This window comes from Dermacentor silvarum, chromosome 1 (genome assembly GCF_013339745.2).
Source record: "Dermacentor silvarum isolate Dsil-2018 chromosome 1, BIME_Dsil_1.4, whole genome shotgun sequence".
Lineage (NCBI taxonomy): Eukaryota > Metazoa > Arthropoda > Arachnida > Ixodida > Ixodidae > Dermacentor > Dermacentor silvarum.
In genome coordinates, this window is record NC_051154.1 from 125,054,800 (window position 1) to 125,073,474 (window position 18,675).

Genomic DNA, 18,675 nt, shown 5'->3' on the forward strand with positions numbered 1-18,675 from the left:
GAGGGAAGGGTACGATATATCTAGAAGATGAACTTAAATACGGGGCAATATTAGTTACTGCCGTATAAAGCAGTCGGCAGCACGCGCTTTGTCCTTAAAGGGCATTGGTGAAAAAGTAGGATCCGCGACACTTTTGCCCTGTTGTTGGCAGGAAATGAGGGGCCGTGCTTTGTATGTTATTTTCAAATTCTTGTTGCCCTTCGTCATTGGGCTCGCAGCAAGACATGGGGCGGCTCTGAGCATACTGCCCCATTGAGAAGGCTGTAGAGGCACCTTTGATAGTTGCCAGTGATGAAACCTACAATGCCGCCGCAAAACAAACTTATATTACAAACGATGCGCGCAAAACGTCGCCCAATTCGAGGTTTCGGATTCATCCTGTTCTGGCGTTCCGCACTCAGGCCCGTAGACGTGTTGCCTGTCCGTGGTCAGCTGGAAGCGCTCCTGTCGCTCTTGTTTGTTGGGTGGGCAAGCCAGCTGCACCACGCACCGTCCTGGTGCTTCACCTTCCCTCCGTCTCCACCATCCCCTCCCGAAAGCCCGAGTCCAGCGGTGCTTCGCATATCCGGCAGCGCTGCCCACGCCGTCACGCGCCGGCGACATCTGGCGCTGTCCGGCGTGACGGTGACCATTGTCCGCTCTCTCCTACCCGCCACCGAGAGGTCCGCACGCGACTTCACTTGGGTCGGCCCCGCATTATTCGCGCCGTTTTCCAGCGCGTTTCCGCCGGCCAGCGTTGCGTGCCCGCGACGTCGCTGCGCAGACCGCAGGAAGAGGAAAAAACGAGAGTATTGTCATGTGAATAAAGGCGAAAGATGAACAACTGTTGTAACAACTGCGCGACGGGCACCGGCATTGCGATGTGCTGGCTCGTCCCGGTAGCTGGAGTCCTTGCAACCTTCGAACCCAGTATTCGTTCCAGTTTATGTTTTCAAGAAATTACGTAAAAAAGGCACCGCTGCTTATGAACCCGTCTCTAAAATGTCTGTTAAAGACGGATCGCGGCAGTATGCGCTCCACCTATTCGCATCTCAGAGCACAAAGTGCTATGAAATTTATTGATCTGGACTGATAATTTGCATTATTATCTTGTCTTAAGTATTTCCCCGTATAGTGCATTATTTGCTGACAATTGCGCGATTTCCCGCCGTATTACTGACTATAGGAGTCTGCGAATATTCGATACTTTCGAATAAAAAAAAAAAACGAATAGTGTCCTATTCGATTCGAAGACCAAATCGAATACTCTCTTTCGTTAACACGAATAATTTTCGAATTGTCGTGCATTTCAGAACGTCAACTGTGCGCAATAAAACATACAATTGCAGCAACAGTAGGATAAATTTCATCCCCGCGGGTATAAAACATGAGAACATGCGTTGCGAAGCAGACTATAAGTCGCTCAGGGAGCGGCACTTTACCAGCTATACGCGATCATACGTACTCCCCGAAGCGTCCTGTGCATGCGAACACACAGCTAATTTGTTCATAATGCTCAATTTGTGATTTTAGTGAACAACGCTTCATAACGTACCATGCAATGAAAGAAACTTGCTAACGTTATGAATACTATAGGACGGGAACATCGTTCTTTCTTAATTGTGAAAGCGAACGTTTATTATTCGGAAACTATTAAAATGATATGCGTTATTCGATTGAATTCGATTCGTATTCGATTCGGTCTCAAAAGGTACTATTCGCACACCCCTATTACTGACCATGCAGGCACTGAAAATCCTCAACGAACCCATAGCCGCGTAAAAAGTTGGTTCAAACAGTTACCGAACGTCCACAAAACATGTTTGATTTCTTTTCGTCGCAGGCAGGCCTGGCTTCACTCCAACTACGTCCTATTTGGCTCCTGAATCGCATCCGTTCCTTAAAAGAAAAATTAAATTCTGGGGTACGTGGCGAAACGACGACATGATTATGAGGCACGCCGTAGGGGGGACTCCGGATTAATTTCGACCACTTGGGGTTGTTTAGCATACATACAAATCTAAGAACACGAGCGTTATTGCATTTCGCCCCCATCGAAATGCGGCCGCAGCGGTCGGGGTCGAACCCGTGACTTCGAGCTCAGCAGCGCAACGCCATAGCCACTAAGCTACTGCGACGAGTCATTTGTTCCTTTCTGCAAATACATGGGCGCTGCTATAACGCTCAATATATACGTTTGTGCATCCCATTGCAAGAAAATCAGTAATGAAGCTGCAGTCTTCGAGAAGCCTCCCGACTTATTTTTTCACGTCCGTCGTCCGAGGATAGAATATACGTCTACGATATGATATTCTACCCAGTCTTATTTCTGTGAAATCTTAGAGAGACGGAACAAAATCGTGCTGCTCAGTTCTTCACTTTGGATATTCTTAATGCACTAGCGTCCCTCAGATGAAATGAAAAATTGATCTTTCGAACCTAGAAGCACATCATAAAATCATTAGATTATGACTCATCTTAAGTTTATATAGATCACCAGCACATAGGGTAGCATTTCGAATCGTTTCGGCCACCAAGAAAGCCATCTATGCCACAGGTATTGAGGTAGCCCGGAAGCAGAAAGCTATTCATTTGTAAGAGTTGTTTCTTATATTGGCCGGCCACTCGCTATAATAGGATGTCCTACACCACGATTGGCTGGCATTGTCTCTGACGAATGGTTCTAGCGTAACGTTTTTGAGCCGACGAAGCAGTTTTTAAGTTATATTATAGTTCCTATAAGGACAAATGCTATCCTATAGTGACATCGAACATATTATTAGCCTTCATACTTAAAGGTTCATCTTATTGTCGTGTTGTTGTCTTGCCATATCGTATATAACGGCAGTAATTGACCTTTATGTTGGCATGTCATAACGAATGCATAATTAGTTGAAATGTTCATCCTCTGGCTCTATAGCTATGTATCATGTGTTATCACTAGAGACCGCATTTTAGGCAAATGCCTTTTTTGTTCCTTGCGCTCCTATCGCCCCACTTTGATATATGAGCATCAATTAGAGGTTAAGAAGAGCTTTTATAGTGTTTTTTTTTTAGTGCCTATAAATGCCTATTTTGGCGTTTGTGCCTAAATGCCTATAAATGCCTATTTTCAATATCGGCACCTATATGAACACTATTTACCCTCAAGTTTCGTTTTCGAGTGCAGTTAGAGACCGTTACAGGGTGCGTACAGGTCCTTGAAATCCTTGAAAACCCTTGAAATTGAAAAGTGCGTTTTCAATGCCCTTGAAAGTCCTGTAATGTTTTTCCTTCCTTGAAAATCCTTGAATTTTGTGAGCAATGCACTCTGATATCGACATTGCGACCTCCTTTCTGTGGTAGAACGCCGTCGATCTGACAAAGTCCCCATTTCAGAAACAATACGCCGGCACGAGCACACATGGTTCTGTTTTGCAGAACTGCACGGAAAAAATAAAAGGCTTCACCGCGTCAAACCACGAACGGAGCGAGAGACCCGTGCCGCGCTTCGGTGCTGGCTCGGCTGACAGTGTTTACCTTGCTTTCCTCACCTTATCGTTAGTGTCACTCCTCCCCCGTGGGTCTGCCTTGTCCCACTTTCACTCTTGCGCGCGAGCTGAAGCTAGTGAAGCTAAAAGAGAGCTATAGCGGAGAGCAACTTTACCACTGATGCTCAGTGCCTTTGGGTGGAGGTTTGTTATATTATTTATCATAATATAAGTGCAATGACATTACCGTATTTTCCAGTCTAAAATTCGCACCTCTGTATAAGACGCACCTCCCTCAAGACGGCAGTTTTTCCGAAAAAAAAAAAAAACATTATATAAGTCGCACCGGTGCATAAGGCGCACCTGTTCTTTCGCTAAGCGATTTTAAAAAGTTAGTGACGTTTAGCTCCGTGAACGCTGGTCACGCGCAAGCGTATGGGTGCCATTTATTTCCACTCCAGGCGCATTTCTGCCGTCGTGGTTGCCGCGATGTTCCGTATAAGGTCCAAGGGCGATAACATCGTCCCCGCAAGTGAAAGCGTGCGACGGTGAACAGAATCGCGCACAAGGGAGGAAAGTGGGAATGCAGCCTGGGAGACAGGGGGGGGGCTGCCAGTACTCTCGTAGCAAGTGCGTAGTTTGCGCAGCAGCGGGCGCCGTATCTTGACAGCGATCTGCAGATGCGACGACTTCGGGGTTGATCGACTCGCGGTCGGCCTACCGCCGCTTGCGTTGCTGCTCCATCCTTCTCGCAAGGAGCTCGAGACATTGATCACGAGAGCCCTGCACCTCGATAGCGTGCACAGAACCCGTAGCAATTAAGTCAAGCAGCGCACGGGGGGGGGGGGACTCTGCCAACAACTGCGCTCGTCGCTCGTCCGCACCGTCTCTTATCTCCACACGGCTCGGACCTTTATGCGCCGTGCATTCGCCGCTCAGTTTCCGTTCAAGCGATAGACCGCACGTACCTTCGCCTGCGGCGGCGTATGCTTGCTGCCAGCGTTTTGACAGTCGTTGTCTGCAGTCATTCAGTGTGATCTATTCGTGTTTGTTTGTGCGCGCTCACACCACGCTTGTTCATTCAGTTAGTAATAGTCGGGCCACATTTTCCAACGCACGCTACACATGCAATGCTGCCCGGATCGGCAGTGCAGCGCTACAGGTGTGTCCCTTCGCACGCGCTGCCCACGGGAAGCGCTTCTCATCAACACCATCGTTTCACAAGCGCCTTCTCGTGGTCATCGAGTCTCTCTTCATGTCGGTCTACTTACGGCGCAGCACACCTGCTTACTTAATCAGCTCATGTTTACTACAATTCACATTGCTACCAAAGCCGCTCACCTTACTTCGTATGACATTGCTGTGTTGCTATCGCATTCATTGCTTCGCCCTTAGGGCGAAACTGACATTTTTTCTTCTTCATAGTTTTTCGATACGAACCACAAATTATGGCTGGCTTAAACAGCTTCGCTGTTAAAAACGTACATAGGTCGCACCGTTCTATGAGACGCACTGACGAAAAATTCAGAAAAAAAAACGTGTCTTATACACCAGAAAGTACGGTATGCTGAATGTTTTGGAAATGTTTGATGAACCAACGCAGCTAATACTGCAGAAGCCTAAGCAACTGTTGTGAGTGTTCGTTGTGTTAACTTTTAATATTGCGGACTCGAGAAATGATCAAGAGAAGACATATTTTACAAAATTGCAATATACATCTATTTGTTATAATATAATGGATGTGTAGCAAGACTACACTGAATGGTTTGGAAATGTTTTGTAAACTTGCCCAGTTAATACTGGAGAAGTCAGAGTAGCTGTTGAAAGCATTCATTGTCTTTTGTGAACTTTTTTTTGGTATTGTGAATTTGCAAAATGATCAAGGCTGGACATTATTAACATCATTGGGATACCCATTTATTTCTTTTTATCTTAGTGCAATAACCCTATGCTGAATATGTTGACTATGTGTGGTGAATTTTACCCAGCCTATACTGGAGAAATCTCAGGCGCTGTTGTAAGCGTTCATTTTGTGTTGTGATATACATTTATTTATTGTAAGTGCAATAAAACTAGTCATTTCTGGAGATGTTAGAGCAAAGAAATCCTACTTTGGATGCCGCTTTGAGTCCTTGAAAAACCTGTGACAAGTCCTGGAATATCCTTGAATTTTTGCCTTGGAAACGTGTACGAACCCTGCCGTTATTCATGTTACCGGGCAACATTGACTGTTAAGAACTCTATGGGGTTTAACCTAGTCCTCTAGTTCAACCAACTCCTGAAAAACGACCGCTAGCAGCAGTGAAATGGGAGGCGCCGGCCAGCATACGCCGCCGCGCTGACATGGCGCGAGCGGTTGGAGAATGCGAAACCGCGGAGAGCCGTCAGGGGAAAGGAGAGTGAAGAGCTAAAGAAAGAAAGAAAGAAAGAAAGAAAGAAAGAAAGAAGAAGAAGGAAGAAGAAGGAAGGAAGGAAGGAAGGAAGGAAGGAAGGAAGGAAGGAAGGAAGGAAGGAAGGAAGGAAGGAAGGAAGGAAGGAAGGAAGGAAGGAAGGTGTTCACCGCCGTCGCAAGCATTCCTTCTCAGCGTACAAGAGGCACAATTTTGAATCCAAAAATCTGGAGATGGTGGTAGTTTGCTATTGTTTCCACAATCTTCACAGTGATTCTTAGATTACGTTCCGCGTGCCCTCTAAACAGATTTCTTCAAATATGTGCACTTCAAGTGGGCGGAAGTGTATTTGGCAGTGTTGGGACGTTTTGCCTGTACAATTCGGATAATGTCATTGTATATGAGAAAATTGCCAGAGTTTTACTTTACAGTCCTCAAGTAAGAACATGTTAATTTCTTAAAATAAATCGTAGTCTCTCTTGCATTTATTATTTATCTGTTTTTGTTGTGCCTTAATATAATTGCGTCAAGCTAACATAAAGTAACGTTTTTTTTTTAAATCAGTTTTCCCAACTTTCAGCTATTCTTTTTCGTGCCTGCTTCACTATATGCGACGCTCGAGTACAGTGGCTGTTGAACATGAATATGAGCAGTGTTCTTGTAGAATTAAGCCAATTTATCGTCATTAGTCCAGCAGTTTTATGGGGCAATTGCACGGCTATGTTCAACTGTTGGCGCCTTTGTGCCATCATACACAATAACATTTATTTTTTTTTTGTCGTAGATAAAGGTCGCGCACGTCTTCGTTTGAAATAAATGGCATTTATGTAAAGATTTATTGTGCCTATATTTACGAATTCAGAGGCCTAAAACGTTGTTTTGCTGGCCTATTTTTGGCGCCTAAAACGCGCTTTTTTAGTGCCTAAAGATCCGGCCTCTAGTTATCACACCGTTAGTGCTAATTCCTGTAAGTTTTTTATTATTTTTTTAATCCTCGTTTCTGTCCCGTCATGTATAGGCAGCTGACACCCGCCGTAGTGGCGTATAGTGGCTTTGGCGTTGCCCTGCTAAGCCCGAGAGCGCGGGATCAAATACCGGGCGTGGCAGCCGCATTTCGATGGGGGCCAATTGCAAAAACACCCCTGTGCCGTGTATTGGGTGCACGTTAAAGAACCCCAGGTAGTCAAAAGAGAGAGAGTGGGGGGGTCTCGTAGCACTAGGTGAGTTCGGCGTTATGATCAGAGATTAAAGGAGGCGGGATTCATACCTGCATTACATGGGCCGTCCATGCATTTCTCACCGTGCATCGGTTCTCCATCCTTGCTAGTTTTACGACAAGTGAGTATAACAAGGGCTAAACATAAACAACCATGAAAACACTGGTTCTTCAGCACCTGCAATGCGGCTAGGCTGTCTGGTCTATACAACTTCTCGATCCCTTGGTTTGTGCCTGCACCGTGTTTGCTTGTGTTTGTCCGGAAGAAATGGTCGGCTCCGGCTTTTACCGGCACCTCTCAGCTCTGTCCGATCCATAGTCCTATGCGTAAAGCTCACTGTGTAGCCCAGTGTTCTCTTTGCTGCACGCCAGGATGAACCGCGAACACTCGAATTTCGATGGTCCCAGCGGACACAGACCTATGTGTTGCTGCCACTGTGTCGACACTTGCGCTATTTAGACTCGGCACTCAGGCGGAAGCGCCGGCCCCGCATCCCGATTGGGAGCTGTCTCTTACGCCGGTTGTGGCTCGAAAAGCTATACCGTTGCGCCAAGCGGGGACGCTCTCACGGGGCAAGATCGATAGCATGCCGCTTGGTAGCGACGTGCGCTATCTGAACAGCGCGTCCGGCCTACGTAATGGAAGCACGCTGCTTGATCAGGTGTTTCTCTTAGCCTTTGTTTACCGCTTCCAATCTCTTTTGGGAATTGGCTCTTGTACGGGCTGCGCTGTCTATCGGCGCGGTGAAACAACCAAACATAAAAAAACGACAGGCTGATACGCACGAGTATCAACGGCCTCGCGCATTCACCACGCGCACCTCTTACTAGTTATAGTAACGCGATGCACGAGAGCCTGCATGCGAGCGGATTTCCGCTCCCTGACGTCTCTTGGCTTCCTCGCGCGTTGTTTAGGGACTTGTTTCACGGTTTCCTGAACACAGATCGCTCTCCTCTGACGTGGCGTAGCGTGGCTTGCTTGTTGGCTGTGGATATGATGGATCGCACTTTTGTGTCTTGCAACAGGTAGCTAAAAATAGTGTCTCGTGTTTGGATGACAGCACGACCTGATACTTCAGAGAAGGCACCTGCATGTTTCGTAGCGTGCACGTTACCTACAGATCACACGCCAAAACAGCACTCCAATAAGTCTAGCTAGTAATACATAAACACTTGAAACAGCGGGACGTTACCCGCCATGGTGGCGTATAGCGGCAATGGCGTTACGCTATACTAAGCCCAAAGGCGCGGTTTCAAATCCCGGCCGCGGCGGCTGCATTTCGCTGGGGGAGAAATGCAAAAACGCCCGTGTACCGCACATTGGGTGCACGTTAAAGAACCCCTGGGTGGCCAAAATTATTCCGGAGTCCGCCATCACGGCGTGCCTCATAATCATGAATATCATGGTTTTGGCACGTAAGACCCCAGAATTTAAATTTAACAGCGGGACCGCGGTTAGAATTGCTCAACATCGAATCACCTTAACGCAATTATTTCGTGTGGCGTTATTTTTTGCTTTCTCGGGTAAAGTCGCGGTGTGCATTTCCGAATAAGCATATTTGGTGGGCAAGTGATAACTCTTGAACGTCTGTCATGAATCTTACAGGATGATCTTACGCGTATTCTATGTGCTTGGGCTGTTCCGATTTTTAGTCCAGACGCAGTACTTTGCGCAAGAACGGATCTGGAAATTTGTCTGTCATACTTTTAAAAAATGCAGCCTTACGCTCTAACCGATGATCAGATAGCTTCCAATTTTCACCTTACCAGCTTCAGCGAGAACTACCTAAAGAGAGGGCTGCAGTCAGCGCTGATCTCGGAGTGTCTTCAAGCAAAGCGGGAACATTTCTCGCAGTCTATCGAAGACTTATCACCAGCTCGTGCATGAGAGTGTCATTCATTCGCGCAGTCTGACTCAGAAATGAAAAAAAAAAAGTTCTTTTGTAGAACGACAAGGAGCTTCGCCAGATTGTGTATAACAAAATGGACGTTACCTTTACATTATATGGATAATCGGTCAAGAAAAAAATGTCCACACTTACAAACTGATCTGGATGAACTTCTCAGAAAAGTGACTGATACTTACAAAATGCCGCTCGGATCAGTAAACTATTGACACTCGAAAACATGAGTCAGACTAGAGCACGCCGCGCTCGAGAGGTATATATAGTACCAACCTATTCCTATACACGTGCACGCACGCATGTCAGAGTAGAAGTGAATACGCCAGGAAAAAAAATGTCGCAGTTTCGCCCGAAAGGCGAAGCATCGATTGCGATAGCAAATTAGTAGAGAGCTATTCGGAGTAGGGATAGTAGTTTTATCGGCTGCATAAACTTATACACATTGGCTTACTAACTGAATTAACAATCGTGGTGTCAGCGCACACAAGCAAACATGAATAGATCACACTGAACGACCGCAGCCAACGACTGTCAAAACGCTGGCAGCAAGCGCAGGTTCGCGCGGTCTATCGCTTCAACGGAAACTGAGCGGCGAATGCACAGCGCATACAAAGGTCAGAGCCGTGTGGAGATAAGAGACGGTGCAGGCGACCGGCACCGCCGGGCAAAGGAGAAGTTGTTGGCAGCGGAGAAGCTGCCCCCCCTCTTCCCGTTTCTTGCTTTCGCGTGGGAGATTGAGTGGCAAGATACACCTTTGGTGCCGGAGCACAGCGCCGCCCCGCCTCCCTCCCTCCCATACCCCCACAACCTTTCGGGCGACGGTCGCGTTTGCTTTCCACCGTGCGTTCGCTCTCCGTGATAGCGCGCGGGGGAGTTCGCCCTCCGTGATAGCGCGCGTCCCCCGCGCTCTTTCGCTCGCGCATACGGCGCGCGGCTACGATTTTATCGCCCTTGGAATCTATACGGAACCTCACGGCGACGGCGACGCCGACGGCAGAAATCCGGTTGAAGTGTCTATATAATTGCTATCGCAATAAAACAGCTAACTCAATCAAAGCCACATCACGGATGACTCGGTAACCGGACGTGTCTTGCATATGGACAAGTGATGGTACTGCGCACATCACTGGTCTGCTGCTGCTGCTAGCTGCTAGCTCAGGTTGGTGGGGAGCGCATTGCTCAAGAGTTTCCAGGACATTTATATGGTGGCACTGGAGTTCTCTCACTATTTTCCAGGCGTTTCAAGAGGTTTCGCCAGGGGGTTGTGCAGCGGGTGCTGCTGCCACCCCACGACACAATACTTGTTACCGCGACCAAGGGCTCATGATGCAGTGGCCATCAACACGAGGCGTCGTTGTCAACACAAGTGCACAACAACACGACTACGTTGCGGCAGCTCTTGCGCCGGGTCGGGCTTTACACCCAATAACACGCGGCGCTGAATCTAGAGGCACTTTTGCCGGCGCCGAGTTAGAAGCACAGGGTGCCTGTTGGGTATATACGACGCGCTCCCTTGCGAGTCGCCCTGATGGTTACGCGCTCAATGACGGAAAAAAAGAGGCACCACAGCACAAAATGCATGGCATGTTCTGCATAGCAGCGCACTTTCTCTCATTAAATGAAACGGCGACTTGATTTTTTTTTCTTTCTATTAATTTGCACGGACTGATGCAGGTTCCGCAGAATGCCAAACCGGGCAAATACAAGATGCGCGTCGAAGGTAACATCAACGGCGTGCTGGGTGGCACTGGTTTCATGCAAGAGCAGGACGTTGAATTCCAAGCGCAATTTCTCACCATCCTCATCCAGACGAACCAGTTCGTCTACAACTTCGAGCAGTCCAGTAAGTCGCTCCTCGCCTATAACACCGTATATTCGGGTTTGTTGTAGCTGAATGGCTTAGCGGTGTTAACACCAATTGAGCGTTTGCACTGGGGGAATTCTGCTTTACCCTGTTCAGCACATACCATCGTTGTCTTTTTTTTTTATTCAACAGTGCGATAAACTTAAGTACCTGTTAATGTCGCGATTGTCCCAAATTCGGTACCGATTCTCAAATGTAACTAATGAATGAATAACAGTTCCCCCAAATTTTTTCAGTATGCCACATTCATATGGTCATCATATAAGACATTTTTCATGGCGAAAAGAACAGGAAAAGTATTCCATTGTCTCGAAAAGTTAAAGATACAAAATTTTGCGCCTTCCACTGTGCCGAAGTTTTCATATGGCGAGCCGCAATTTTCGCTGAATTCCTGCCTCACGTGTACAGAGTGAACCAAGGAGCTCGTAGACTTTAGTTATGCCGGTGTCAAGGGAGTGCTACGCCATCGCAATTTTCCCGCCCTGAGTGACAGCGATCTGTAGATGTAGACGCGGTTGGTTCGTAATACCTCATCGTTTCCTCTTGTGTGTTGGGCTGCCGTTTGTTGGCGTCTGATCTCGTGGGTGGTCCCAACAATACGCCCGGCAGGCCAGCACCAAAGAAGCGTTATCCCACCAATGAAGATGGGATGACTGTCGCATTGCCGATGTCTCCTAAAGCGCAGGTTTTCACAATAAATTAATTTAGCCTGCAAGGAATGAAATTTTCAGCGTTCCTTGTATTAGCCTTCCTGTTGCGTTGTAACGGCTACACTTGCGGGATGCTTCCCGCTTTGTTAGTAATAATTGAGCAAAACCTGCTTGTTTGCTATGCTTATCGGCATTGTTATGATTTCTTTTTTCGCGATTAGGGCAGTAATAGGACATGACATACTAGTCACATACGTGCGTTCCTTATAATTGTTATCGTTTCCAGTTAAGGCCAGAATTGTGCTTCTCACGACTGAATTGAAGCCATATGCGGAGCCGGTGGATGTCTACCTCACGGTAAGTTCGATATTACGGTGCAGAACACCTGTAATCAATACGTTAATTAAATGATCGGTAGAAATATTTGGGCCAGTAAACGTACCGAGTATGGCGCCACTTAAAAGTATAATATACTATACGATTTACGGTGCGATTTATTGCAGTAATGTGGTACATTTTAACAGATACAGAATAAGTAGCATGATAGGTTGTCCCAAAGTTAAAAACTGCCCTAATAAAATATAGAAATGATGTTAAATTTTAACATGCAGCAGTCATGCAGATATTACACATAATTTAAACCAGGTATTTTATTCAACGAAGCATATTGGACTATACAGAAACAACATTAGCGAAATAACACAGCTAAAGAAGAAAGACAAAGAGAGAGAGAGAGCAAAAAGAAACCAATAAAGGTAAATATAACAAAATGTAACAAGATGCACGGTAATAATTAACTAGGTATATTTTCTAGCAAGAATACTTTTAGTAAACAAGAAAACGAATGCAATGAGGAACGTGATTTGATTCCACATGAAATGCTATTGCAGTTTGTTAAGCCCCTCAAAAAAGCGGTTTGTTTCCCATAGTTCTAGCTTTTGGGAGTAGGTTTTGTCGTTCTGCAAATCTGGTTTTGTTAGTATTGCTAATATTTTCAACATTCAAACCTTCAACAGATACCTCTTTGTGTAGAAGACGAAAAATGAAGATGGATAGCTTATGGCAAAACAACTCATAGAGAGGAAGGATATTTAATTTTTTATTTATGGGAGGAGAATGACATATAAATGTGTTAAATGATATAAGTCTTACAGCCTGATTTTGTAAGTGTTGAAGGGGTTTGAGGTGTGTGTTATGGGTATAATATGATCATTTATCAAGTCTAGTGTGCAACCAGTTTCTAAATGGACCGAGTTATCGTTTCTATAACGCACCCTGGTGCGCCTGAAACAGTATGCGTTTTCATTTTCAAACGCCAGCAGAGCTATAAATGTCGTTTTGTGTGTCTATTTTAATATCAAGCGCCTCGTCCCTACCGTGGCGCTGCATAGCGCGAAATACATGCAGTTTGACAATTATTTCGCACTATGCACATCCAGACAAACCCACTATAAACTCAGTTGTTGCAGCCGAAATCAAATAATAACATTGATCGCGAATAAAATTAATGAGGAAAATTAGCTTTAATAAGCTGTGACAGAGTGAAACTAGAAGGCTGACTAGAGGCGAATCTCGCACTCCTGCGCTGCTGAAGTGTATGTTTTTGATCTGTTCCTCACATACTTCTAGGATTCTCGGGGCATTGTGATGAAGCGGTGGCTTTCTCAGTACCCATACCTTGGTAAGTCATGCGCCAATTTTTTCATCTAATCCGTATTTTGTGAAGTCGCGAAGTTTCCGTCCGTTCCTGCTAGAAAACCATTAGGCATTGTCCGCGTGTCAACCATAGGTATTTACTTCTCTTGTACCGTGTATATAGGCGAAGCGTAGCGTTTATTTTGAATCACACATCTCATCCTGCAAAAGAGAAGTATCATGGTAAATTGCAAATAGATTACTTGCCAAAGCAACAGTTTGGCTGTAAGAGACGCCATATACTAGAGAGTGGCCAGATGGGCAGAATACAACTAGGCCGACGTACATACGTACGCCTCAAACGAAGTCCAGACAAGCGGCCCGGTTACAAAAACAAGCTCCAAACAACCGATTGATTTGAAGGACTAGTACTTATTTTATAATTGACTCTTTCTAATGAAACACGGGAAACACGGGAAATGGAAATTCAAAAACTCAAGATGGCAACTCAAGTTCCTCCACCGACTTTTAAGTAGCGCATTATATTTCTTTTCAATTCTACACCCTCGCCGCTAACATACCCTCGTCTGTTACCTCGCCGACCCGCCTTACCCTATCTCCTCTTTAGAGGAACCCTACCTACATATACTGTGCCGAGGAGAGCATATGTCGCCTTGAAGAAGACAAGTCCACTTGTCGTAACGTTGGCTCTTGCCCTCACCTTGTTCTCGTGTTGCTCATCGTCTTTCCAACAAAGAAACATGTATGTCGATTTGCAATTTGCATGCCAGCTTTTAACAGATGGTTGGTTCTCCTCATAACCGATTTAAAAAAGAAAGAAAAAACTTGCTAAAACTGATAGGGAGGATGGATCCGAAGGTACAGTACAAGGCGGCTTCGGCTGCTTCAAGCGTTTCTGACGAGGAATGTGCACTGCAATTGGCACGATAGTGCGTGAAGGAAAGAAAACTACGGAAATGCCCCGTGTATGCGCCAAATGCAATGCGAAAAGGGTAGCCGAACTCACGTGTCATTTTCAGTTTAATTTGCAAAGCAGAGAAGAACGGCTTTACAACTGCTATTCTCCGGTAGCGTGTGTATCGGATAACTTATAGTTTAGCTTTTGACCTCTCGTATATAGGTTGCTATAGCTACCTGTACCCGCCTTTATTGTGTTCGTTTGGGTGGCGCTCCTAAAGGGAGGATGTGGACTGCGGTGTGTGAAAACCAGCAGCACACGAAAGGAAGAAAACAGAGGAGCAGGACTGCGCCAGCAGAAAGGGCGAAAGCTCGCGACCGCCATTCTGAGAAAGGCTTCGTAGAGAGCGTCGTCAGGAGAACCTTAGTTTGGGCCTGCTCGATGTTATGATCTTCCTGGAAACTGCACCTCTCAAATGTGGGAAACAAGCCGAGCGCCTTTCCCGTGACGAGATAATCCTTTTTCATCCCCGAGGAAGCGTCACACCTCTACGACCTGAGTAGACGCAAAGGGCGAGCTACCAAAGAAGAGGACCCGAGGGGGAGGAGGTCGTCAACTTGACCGCCCGACAGAGGACTGACACTTCCACAAGTTCCCCGAAGGAGACATTGGCAGGTTATGATCTTCCTGGAAACTGTATCTCTCAAATGTGGGAAGCAAGCCCGAGCGCTTTTCCCTTGACGAGATAATCCCCTTCATCCCCGAGAAAGCGTCTCACCTCTACGCTGAGCCGTGCTCCCTCAAGGGCTGCAGAAGATAGCGTCAACCTTTCCCTTTCCCCCACGAACCACTTACTACTCTACGACCGGAGCAGACGAAAACGGCGAGCTACCAAGAAGGAGGACCCGAGGGAGAGGAGGTCGTCAACTTGACCACCGGAGAGAGGACTTCCCCGAAGGAGACATCGGCTCCCACAAGACCACGAGGGGTTATTTAAGGCCGTCCTGACCCCCGTGTTAATACGCACTAGGCTGGCTTCGCGTAACGCCGTTTCTCCTTTTTTAAATCGTGCTGCGTGATAGCTGGGACACACTGTGTATATATATATATATATATATATATATAGAAAATGAGAAGCACAACTTCGCGGTTATCTTAGGTTTAATACCCAACAGTGTCGGTCGGTCCACCGACTGATCGAAACTGTTGGGTAAATAAACCTAAGATAACCGCAAAGCTGTGCTTCTCATTTTTCTAAATAAGCTTGGCCCATTGAAAAGTCCACTTACTACTATATATATATATATATATATATATATATATATATATATATATATATAGGGAGAGAGAGAGAGATTCTGTACCTCTTGTGTCACAATGGCACATTCTGGAGGATTCGCCAATAATGGGCATACAAACTTAAAAAGAAGAAACCCCAAGTCACTTACAGTAAGCGCGATTGGTCACCATGCCGTAGAAGGAGACTCAAGGTTATTCGCCTTAGTTCCGTTAACGTGCACCCAGAGGTCGGTAGCGTTTTTGCATTCCGCCCGCTTGCAAATGTGACTGCCGAAGCCGGGACTCAAACCCGCGACCTTGCGCTCAGCAGCAGAACGCCGTAGACACTGAGCCACTAGTGGAGTTTTCCCTTTCTTTTTAATTAACAACTTGTTTAGTATGTTGTTTTGACAAGTCGCAGTTTCGCCCGAAAGGCGAAGCATCGATTGCGATAGCAAATTAGCAGAGAGCTATACGAAGCAATGATAGTAGTTTAATGGGCCGTATAAAGTTGTGAACATTCCCTTACTAACTGAATAGACAAGCAAGGTGTCACGCACGCACAGGTAAACATGAACACATCTCGCTCGATGACCGCGGAAACTCGCTGCGAAAACGCCGGAGTGAGAAAGCGCGCCAGCAGCAGCGGGCAAATTGGCCTTTGCGCTTCAACGCGAACTAAACGTTATCATACGAAGCTACCGGCTCTCGGCGCTTCCACTTTGTCCCCATCGCAGATCGCTTTGAAGATGATCGAGGCCCGCGCGTGCGTGCACTTCTCCCACATCGCAGATCGCTTACAAGATACGGCGCCTGCGCGGCGCGCTGTGAGCAGCAGCCGAAGGAGCGGAATGCACCCCCTGTCGTTTTTCGTCGCCTCGCCCCTGTGCCTAGCGCGCGAAAGACCGCGCGCTTCCGGCCTGCCTTCCTCCCTCGCGTGCGCTACATTGAGCCGCGATTGCCAGCTCACTCTCGTACGCTTTCACTCGCACACACAGCGTATGGCGCTCAGCGACGCCGAAACCTCACGGCGACGACGCCGACGGCAGAAATGCGCTTGGAGTGTCCATATAATTGCTATCGCAATAAAACGGAGGACAACGCCGATGGTGCAGTGGTGGTTCTCACGCTCAACTGTGCCCGCTTGGGTGGACGAAGGCGGGAGATAACTATGACCCACATAAACCAATCATTGCTGCAGGTGCAGGCGTCCCATGGAAATTACTACTGCTATGTTTGAGATCAATGAAGAATTCCTGGGAAATATACTACGGATAAGGTCGGAAACCGAGAAGGGGTAACTCAATTGATTGGATATTACTGTTTACAGTGACCGGGAAAAGATATTTAAAGAGGAGAATATTCGATGTTTTGAAGTAAATAAAGCTGTAGTTTCCGGTAGCCTTTCTGGAGGAGTTTTATTACTGAATCGGCAGTGGCCTAAGAACGAGCTTCTTGCAAATATTTAAGGTTGCGAAGAGGAGTCTGGGAGCGTAAGCGCCGTTACGTAATTGACAACTTAATAGACATATATGTAACTATCATATCTTCATGAAGCATATCTCGATCATTGCGAAGCAAAACTGAAAGAACGCCCATGTATTTCGTGGTAGTCTATTTTGAAATTGTATATCGCAACAGGTGCTAGTCTCGATCAGGACTCCTGAATGGACGTATTTGGGTATTGACACGCTTCGTTTTGGCAGTTCCGATATATGCCCTAAGTAATTACTTTACACGCTAGTTATTGAGACTTGGTTTATTAGCCATACAAACATTTATATTTTGGGCAAATAATACCCGCCCCTCCAAGTGACCCACCTCAAGTAGCAAAACTGCCTATCTGGAATAGGTGACTAAAAAGGTAATCATCATGCGCTTCCATTAAAATATATCATGCGTATTTTCACCGACACCTTCACTCTGCTCGCAGGCTTCATCAAGATCAACTTCGACCTTCCGTATGACTACGCGGTGGGCTGGTGGAGCATCAAGGTGGTAGTACTGAGCCAAGTGGAGGAGCGCAAGATCCTGCTCGAGCGCTGGTTCACCGAGCGCTACGACGTGTACGTGATCGTGCCGCCGTTCGTGCTGGACACGGACGAATACTTCGAGGGCGACGTGTCAGCGAACTACACGACCGTGGCACCCGTCTTCGGCAACGCCACCATCCGCGCCTACGTGCGCCCCACCATGGTGCAGAACTACGACCCGGGCTTGCAGGTCGTGGAGCCCTACCTCGAGGAATATGTGCACGATGTGAGTACCCGCCCCCGCGTGTCAATCCGGCGTTGCAGCTTACAAAGGCTCGGCATGCTCGAGCGTTTATGCTTTCTGCCAGGACCCAGGTTGTCTGCTTGAGCGATGATGATGACGATGATAATTTACTGACATCCCCTTTGAAACGGGGCGGTGACAAATATTCACCTATAGCCTGCTTGATTTACTCAGGGATGCTATCATGCTTTTTATCAAGCATTTTTGTATAGATCTCAATCTTTTTTTTTCTTCAAAATTACCTTTTACCGTTCATCGGTATCTACCGCCCTCTTTTAGTGTAAGAACCTTATACTAACCCAGAAGCCGACTGGCCCCTGTGATTCTTATTAGACACGACGTGTGCTCCTCCGTATGCACGAAACTAACGTTCTCATTCTGTCTTCTTTCTTTATATTACCTAATATCCCCTCCCCCCATGAAGGGGGGGGGGGGGCAGCAAACCGTCCATGCATCTGGTTGACCTCCGTTCCTCTCTCTCTCTCTCTCTCTCTGTGTCTGTGTCTGTGTCTGTGTGTGTGTGTGCGTGTGCGTGTGCGTGTGCGTGTGCGTGTGCGTGAATCAGATTCTTGCATGATTTTCTCACTTACGGAAATCATGCGGAATTTACGCAGAATCATGATCGATTCCGTAAGAATGGCACAGAGGAGAGTTGTAAAAGAAAGGAGGGCACTGACTGCACACACGGGAGTATCGATATTAGGAGATAAAGTTCAGTCCCTCCGCACGCGTTACAGCGCGTCGGCTTGCCACGGCTGAGAAGCCGGCAGCTGTTCAAGCGTTTTGGTAACACTTCCTGCTGCCTTTATTAACACGAACTAGCCGTGAAGGCGGAAGGGGCGACTATTTCGAGCACTCACGCGCTGTAAAAACTTCACTGTAAACGTCATCAGTGGGATGCGTGCGTTAGTTCTCGAGAGAGACAACCAGCCTTTCTGGCGAGAGCTCGCACCCCTGCAATTGCGTTAAAAACCGCGCTATCACTCATCAGTATGGTACTGCACAGACATCTCTTCCTTGTGCGCTCACGGTGTCCAGTTAGGTGCAGTTACTTTTGCCAGGTGAAATAGTAGCGCCAGGTGAAATAGATGAG

General features: G+C 46.8%; 1 protein-coding gene across 1 annotated transcript in view; it reads left to right on the forward strand.

Annotated features, from left to right (window-relative positions):
* LOC119435998 (CD109 antigen-like) overlaps nucleotides 1-18,675 on the forward strand; it is a 110,961-nt gene that overhangs the window by 43,636 nt on the left and 48,650 nt on the right. The window contains exons 3-6 of the mRNA XM_037702716.2: nucleotides 10,634-10,802; nucleotides 11,760-11,830; nucleotides 13,103-13,154; nucleotides 17,239-17,564. Of these exons, the coding sequence (XP_037558644.1) occupies nucleotides 10,634-10,802; nucleotides 11,760-11,830; nucleotides 13,103-13,154; nucleotides 17,239-17,564 (618 nt within the window). The remainder of the gene's footprint in view (nucleotides 1-10,633; nucleotides 10,803-11,759; nucleotides 11,831-13,102; nucleotides 13,155-17,238; nucleotides 17,565-18,675) is intronic.